The sequence below is a fragment of the Lates calcarifer genome, linkage group LG20 (assembly GCF_001640805.2).
Source record: "Lates calcarifer isolate ASB-BC8 linkage group LG20, TLL_Latcal_v3, whole genome shotgun sequence".
NCBI classification, from domain to species: Eukaryota; Metazoa; Chordata; class Actinopteri; family Centropomidae; genus Lates; species Lates calcarifer.
The window spans coordinates 14,579,194-14,586,908 of NC_066852.1; the positions used below are offsets into that span (position 1 = coordinate 14,579,194).

General features: G+C 41.2%; 1 protein-coding gene and 1 long non-coding RNA gene across 2 annotated transcripts in view; one reads left to right on the forward strand and one right to left on the reverse strand.

The window, feature by feature from the left end:
* The window catches only part of LOC108893629 (uncharacterized), a 26,646-nt gene extending 22,826 nt beyond the window's left edge, over positions 1–3,820 (forward strand). Inside the window, exon 4 of the long non-coding RNA XR_001962704.2 lies at positions 3,735–3,820. This is a non-coding gene — a long non-coding RNA (uncharacterized LOC108893629). The remainder of the gene's footprint in view (positions 1–3,734) is intronic.
* Positions 1–7,298, reverse strand: part of pitpnab (phosphatidylinositol transfer protein, alpha b) — a 17,812-nt gene extending 10,514 nt beyond the window's left edge. The window contains exons 1-2 of the mRNA XM_018691807.2: positions 7,068–7,298; positions 2,303–2,333 (exon numbers count right to left, since the gene is read on the reverse strand). Coding sequence (XP_018547323.1) covers positions 2,303–2,333; positions 7,068–7,084 — 48 coding nt within the window. The 5' untranslated portion in view covers positions 7,085–7,298. The remainder of the gene's footprint in view (positions 1–2,302; positions 2,334–7,067) is intronic.
* Between the last annotated feature and the right edge of the window lie 417 nt (positions 7,299–7,715).

A 7,715-nucleotide genomic window follows, 5' to 3' on the forward strand; every position in this document is an offset into this window, starting at 1 on the left:
AACATGAATTAATTTGACTGTCCACCGTAAAATTTCAAAACTCTGGGAGCAGATTTCCCTAAAATTTGGTACACCAGTGACAGACCACAGGCAAGCCAAGAACTGATTAAACTTTGGAAGTAATTCCAGATAACACATACTGTATCATAATAGCCATAGCTATGAAATTAACATGGATAGTGAACTGAGGCCAAATCCTAGATATATTTGCAGAGGGACTAGATGGTTAAACCCACAATACCCACAGATAATTTATTTAATGGCAACTACTCATTGTGTTCAGAGCCACTGTGTCAGATGGTCACTAATGCATCAATTGTTTTCGCTGCCCTGGACTTTTAGATGTTAGGAATGTGACCAAGACAGAAACATCAGTGAAAAGAAAAGTCTTTACACAGAGACAGCTCCTTTTAACCATGACCTATTGACCTTTTGTGTGTATTTTAAAGGTTACTTCTCTGCAGCAACAGCAGTGACAGACAAAAAGGACAAAGACCCAGATGAACTGTGTCAAACAGGTTTAAATGACTTCTCATAATGTGGACGTTGATGTTTTGGGAAAGGGGATGGGGAGGGGGGGTTGAATTACGGGGCACCTGGTGAGTGATAGAGAGAAAGTCAGATGTAAACAGGAGACCGATTCCCGTAAATCTGCTGCAGATACCACAACCGCCAACTAAATAAATGGGATGCAGGAACAGTAAAGCCTCTTGGGTAACAGCGTTGGACAAATATAATTCAACCTTGCCTTGTAGGGGTGACTACGTGTCCAGTTAACGGACTGGAAATTCAATTCGGCAAATTCTCCAGGGGGTAGTTCAGCTATTACTTCTCCAAACAAAACCGTCGTTCAAATACATTTATCTGTTGTCATCCCTTGTGAAAATACAACTGATGTGCTTTTTTTGGGAGAATCAAATTGTGGGCAAAATGTAAAAGAACTGAAAGAATCAAAATGAAATCAAATCGAGGATGGACTGAATGTTTACACCCCTAAAGTGTTAGCAAACCTCCATATCTGGTATTTGGTGGCAAATAACTGAAGACTGCTGCGTCAGACATCAGAGGAAAAGACAGAGAAGACAAGGCTCTGGAGGGATGTCATGTGAAGGGCAAAGGGGGTGGGGGCACATGTGGTCCAAGAGACAGGGGATGTTACTCAACTGTCTTCAGGCTTTGTGGTTCATATTTTAGTCAAACAATTCTCTTTTTGTATTTTTCCAGCGTCTAATCGTGACATAGCATAGCTGACTGGGACACGATATTCAGGCCTCCTGCTCAAGAGAAAACCTGCCTCATTATGTAGAGATATGACAAAAAGAAAAACAGTTAATGAGGAGCAACATGTGTAGATTTAAAGCCTCCATACACCAGAGGAAATGCCAGAGGATGGAACCACTGAGATATGCTGCTCTGTCCACTGCCTTGTGGTTTTGAGGCAGAATGAAAGTGAAAATATACAACACCAGAAGATGTTTTCAACCCTCATATAGCTCAAGCTGTGACTCAAAGTCAGGGGAGGAGTTCCAAATATTTTTACATTCAGTGTGTTTCCCTGTATACAGATGTATATATAAAGAGGATATGTTGTTCTCATCCCATCTCTGAGCAGTTACTGGTGCTTTACACTCATACTTGAGACTGTTTAGTGTGTGTAAGAGCAGATTAAGTGCTTCAAATATTTATCATGTCATTAGTAATCAGCATAAGTCAAATATCCCCAACAAAAGTAGATTACTCTCATGTAAGTGCAAATAATCTCTAAAAATGAAGCAGAGGACCAGGGAGGTAACACACCATGTCATGGAAGTAGTTTCAGGTGACTCATTTACAATGCAGGCCTGAATAGAAAAGCAAACTGCAATGGAAATGAGGATAACAGGGGACAGAGGGACACCCAGAGAGAGAGAGAGAGGACGGGGACGGTGAAAGGCTGTGCTGACTGTGTCGATTCAACACACCACCTGATTGGAACCTTCTGCAATATAACAGACGCTCATCAGAGCTATAAAGTGTCAAGATAAGATAGAGTTTTTGTCAAGGTGATCACCACTGCCTTTTTTTCCCTCCATGCTTTGGATATGTGATAGTCTAATGTATGTGTTAGAACATGTGCACAGTTCAAATATAAACACACATAAAAGTACAAACATGATCCAAAAATGAACAGCTTTAGTAATTGCAGGCATTTATGCTTCATTTTTCAGAATAAAGCGAACCACAGAATCAGATAACAAAAGTTGAGCCATTTTCGCTAACAAACACACACACACACACTGAGATATACTGAAATGGAACTTACCTCCTCCACAGAGATAGGAAGAATCACTCGACTGGAAGAGAAGGGGAAAGAGAAAGGAAGTTACTCAAAAAATCATAAAGCGACAATCAAACCAGAACATTGTCCTTATTGTCTTAGATTGTGTTTTGAAGCTCAGACGGTTTTTGATTTTGTAAAACTACATTTTTCTAAAGCTGGTGGGCTTAATGTACTTTGAACCACAGGCACATCCAGATCTAGAGAGTCTCTTCTGGATAACTTTGTCTTGAGATTGATACTTATTTTGTCTGTTTTCCCAGTGAACAATCCTGTGAAGCGATTGTTGTGTAAGTCTGTAATACTGTACATTACAGATAACTTCAGTTCCTTCTTTTGGGTTAATAGTACATGTACGGCACAGTTAATGACACCTTGTGAGCATAAACCCTTAAAAATTTGGTGTTACTGAATTCATTGCTAACACTATAAGAAGACATTAATCATGCTTCAGTTTGGTGATAATGAATTTTCTCTGTGAACTGGATTAGCCTGGAGAAATCTTGTGAGTGACACAGTGACAACATGAAGTGACATCTTTAACCATTCAGCTTGATACAGATCTGGGCGCCAATTATCTGACAAACGTGTTTGAGGAAGACTCTTGAGCTGAGCTGGAGTCAGCCAACAGGGATTTGTTATGAGCTACATTTGCAGTGTATGAGCTATACAAACAGTAGATGACAGTTATGGTCCTGACTCCTTTCAACTTTAATTGGTATCCAAGATAAGCACTTCACAAGTTACATTTATAGAGGAATTTCACCTCGTACTGAGCACAGAGGAGACTGTCTTCAGTGTTTTTGCAAAGTAAACAGACAAGGCTACTTTTGTATTCTTTAGCATGACACATTACCTTTTGTTAACAATAATTATAGGATAATCAAGTCGAACATGGATTCCAAACTCAACAAAAAAACAGCCCATTAAGTATGAAATCCACATATTCACTTTGACACTGTGACACTGAGTCATCAGGGGAGAATAAATGATCTATTATGAGCTATTCTGAGGAGAAGATGAGAATATGCTTCACTGAAGCAGGAAAACAGCCAAGATCAAATGCAAAAACTGACGAGACGTGAAGCCTGGTTTTCAGGTCGTTTGTCTCCGACAAACAAGTAATTTTAAAAAGGTTTATAACAGAGATGACTTTATGTGAGGAGAAAGCTGTGTTTCAGATACACATTGATTTTTGATTTGTTATTTAAATATTTTTACATAAGATGCAGGATTATCACTTTTTGTTATCTATTAGAGCACTAAGCTGGTATTGACCATACATACTATACTGTTGGTTAGCACTCTTTGACTGCATTTGACTGACCTCATGATTTTTTTGTATTTTATAGATTTTATTTCTTCAATTCTTCAATCATTTTTATTGCTACAAAAAATTTCTCGAACGTTTCTGCAGGTCAGGTGAACACCGGCACCTCCTAGTGGGCAGAAACTAACCACGCACGTGACCAACAGTGGTTGTAGTGAACCTAAAATAATGGTAAGTAGGCTCGTGTTTGTCTGTTTATAAATCTTATCAATGAGATTATTCATACTCGCATTTTGTGGTTCATGTGCTCCTGCTGTTCTGCCTTTTGCCATATTTTGTTTCTCTCAAACATTTTTCCATTTCACCACCTTGTTTACAAAAGAGTGTTGGGAAATGGAACTGGCTGACAATTGGACACATAAGTTGCACACCACCAACAAAATGATGATCTCTCTGAATAAGCCAAGAATAAAATTGTTGTTGTTCACATTTTGACTGTGTGGCAGGATGCCCAGTGAAACAAAGGTACTGGTAAAACATAGAACTACCAGTACAGCGTGTTGCACTCAGTGAGTCAGTGATCAGTTGTTAGAGATGTCAACATCAAAGCAAGCATCAAGAGACAAAATCTTGTGTTGTTTCATTCTCTTAAAGACTTTTTGTAGTTGTACTCATTCATACCCACGGTATGGAAAATGAAGATTGAGGATATTCTAAAAAAAATGTTGGCTTCCTTGTATTTTGGAAAAGAAAAATTGCTGGGCACAAGTTTTTAATGATGCCTGACGACTCAGAATTAAAAGATAAAAAGGTTCAAGTTTATGTAGACTTGGAAAATGCCTTGATTTTATTCTTTAGTGATGTAGCCCCAGTATGCTTTACAGACACTGCCCACGCACACACGGTATTACCCTGTGAAGACTTATTTTGTACACACATGCTCTCTCTCTCTCTCACACACACACACACACACATGCAAACACCATTTCTGAGCTCTTTTATATTCATATGCAGATCTCTCACTCTGCGCTTTCGGTACCACATAATACACATGTACAGTATGCAGCTTTGCTTGATTGTTTTGTAACTGTGTGATGTATGCCCAAATTCACATAACCCTGCATCCCACTCGCCACTGAATGTAATCTGGGTCTGAGTCCCAGCCAGACGTTGGATGGGAGATCAGCTGCTGCAAAGACGGCAGTGACAGTGAAAAACACTCAGTAATGTCCAATGACAGTATTTAAATGGGATTGCACTTACAGTATATCTCCTCATTTTGTTTACAGTGAAGTGTTGCAGGTATTTATTTGTCCGATCAAATATTTATGACGCTCATATCTCTCTACTGAAATTTTTTGTGTCACTTAGTTTGAGGTAAACATTAAACAGAGAGAAAACACTCAGTAGAATTTTATTTAGGCTGCAGTAAAACAAGGACTAAAGTCACCTTAATGCTGTCTCTCTGTAAATCTCCTTGGTCTAAAGGTCTTGTCAGGAATATCAGGTGTCTTTCTGTTGCTTCAGAAAACAAACACCCCTCTTCTCCCTTGCCTCACACATCTTCTCTGCTTTCTCCTCTCCTCCATTTTTTCACTCCATCTTCCTCTTCCACTGCTATTCATTCTCCTCACCACATCATATATTGCACAGTATTTTGCTGCACACCTGCCAAAGCTCGTGGAGGTGCAGGAGAAAAAAAAGCAGATCAGGAGTTATTTAGGTCAGTGGTTCAGGTGAGCACCACTGAGTTCTGTACTACAGTGGAGTGGGACACAGATCAATTCAGTGTCTCTTGACCCCCATGATGGTATCTTGGGTATGTGTGTGTGTTAGCGTGTGCGCATGTACAAGCATCTCCGTGTGCCCGTGTGTTGACAGTGTGTAAGTGCATTCAGCATTTAATCGTGACTGATTTAATTAATTTCCAGGCAGACTGCTGAGGCCCAGACTCTCCCTAATCACTTCAGATCTTTAGCCAATGCTATCACTCTGATCCTGAGCTTTTTTTGTGCTGGGCCATTTATTGATTAAATACATGTGGTGAGAAATCAAGACAATAATCAATGTTGATAAATGGATGCCCGTCTAAACCAGACAGTAATAGATATAGATTTGTATAAAATCAGAAACTGTTATTTTTGGCGAAAGCTTCAAGCTGAATAGCTGCAATTTGTACCAATTTACAGTAGCCTAGCTCTGACCTCATATCACAATACTATATAATTAAAAAGTGAGGGGGGCAAAACAACCTATACTTTAAAGATTTCATATAAAAGAGGGTGAAAAATCATTTGACTATACAGTAACACTAAAAATGTGAAGGAAATGAGACATATGACTTTTTCTACAGGTGGGTCACCAGCTCCTTGAGGCAAAATGAGTCTGGTGTACACACTGACACCAGTTAAGAACATGAAAATGAAGGGATCGCCATCCTGCTTGACGCTGACAACCATGTCTAATATCTGGTTTATTTATTCATTTATTTTTTCCACTTGAAGGCCAGTATCATCCCAGCTCATCTGCAATTCATCGGCCTTACCCTTATTCTACTGACCACCAGCTGATTCTGGGTAGGCCTCGGTTAGTTATCCTTACAGCACAGAGAGGCCTGCATAAAGCAGCGTGTTAAAGCAATGTGTGAAAAAAAAAACCCCAGATCTTCCTCTTTGCACACGAGATCCTACTTTATCTGTCGTCCCGTCCCCTCGGTCCAGCTGTCAGATTCTCAGAAATGTCTGACTGGTGCGTCAAAACCTCGCCATTTGCTCGTTTTATTACATTTTGCCATTTTGCTTTGCTCCCACCTCCCCTACCTGCCCCTCCACCTATACCACCCCTTCTCCCCTCGAGCATCCCTCCATCCTTGCTTCCTACACACCCCTCGCTATCCTCCATTCCTCCAGAGGTAAATGCCGGAATGCTCCATCAGTCGTTTCACCTTCACCGCCGAATCAATAACATGGCCACAGCGGCTTTGCGCGGTCGGACGCTGGCACGCGCGGCGCAGCTTACACCAGCCATTTCTCCCCCTCAGCACCGCCGCTCCTATCGAGCATCCGTCATTTTAGCACCAGAGCAAAGGGAATTACACGATTCGCCACGGCCGAAGCCTCACAAATTCACTTGAAGGCTTGCGATGCACAAAATGTGAAGGACACAGCCATGCCCGCGCCGGGCTGCTGATGCAACCCGCGATATATACCCCATCTGTCGGTTTTATTCGGTGAATGCTTTAGGGTGATGGAGTGTCGTATGCATGAAAAATGATGACGGACATGGAGTCAAGCAAGATACGGGACGTCGACATCACCCCAGCCGCACTCTTGTAATTCCACTCTCGGGCGACTGGCCACAATGTCAGCGCTGCGAAACCAGACGGATAAACGCGCACGCATTCTCCCCTCTCCCTCTCTCCCTCTCACACACACTCTCGCACACACGAACACTCTCACACATGCACACACAGCTACTTACAATTCCTTTATGAGCATTTTTTGGCGGTGCAGTATATCCCAGAGGGAAGCAGCTCAATACAGGTCCAGAAACAGGGTCGATCCCTCCCTCCGTTAGTCTCTTCTTTCTCCGCTTGCTTCTCTCCCACCTCTCCCCCTCTATGTCATTCTACCTCCACAGTCGCTTATTTTCTTCAAATTCACTTCCTGATCGGGGCCGCGGCGCGGCGTTGCTGTTGCGCGCAGAGCACAGCGGCCTGTGCAGAGCAGACTACACACGGAAAAGGATGGTTCACCAGGGGGTGTTTATGGTCGTTGACATGGGTCCATACAGCTTAGACATAATGACAGACAGAGCCAAGCTGAGCCATCCAAAATTTTACAAATAGAAAATCAAATTTAAAAAATAATTGACACTGACAACAAAAATGTATAAATGATAACTGGCCAGTTCTGCTGGTTTAGGGGGAGCTCACACTGACACCCAAACTTTACAAATTAAAAGATTTGGGAGCAAAAATAAACTTATAAAAAAATAAAGTTAAAGTTTGTAATTTAAACTGTAGGTTAGTACAAGTTTTTTTAGGCTGAAATGAAATTTAGTTTCTATAAGAACAGGGTATGTAACACTACATATCCTAAATTTATTCAAACACAAAACAGCAGCACC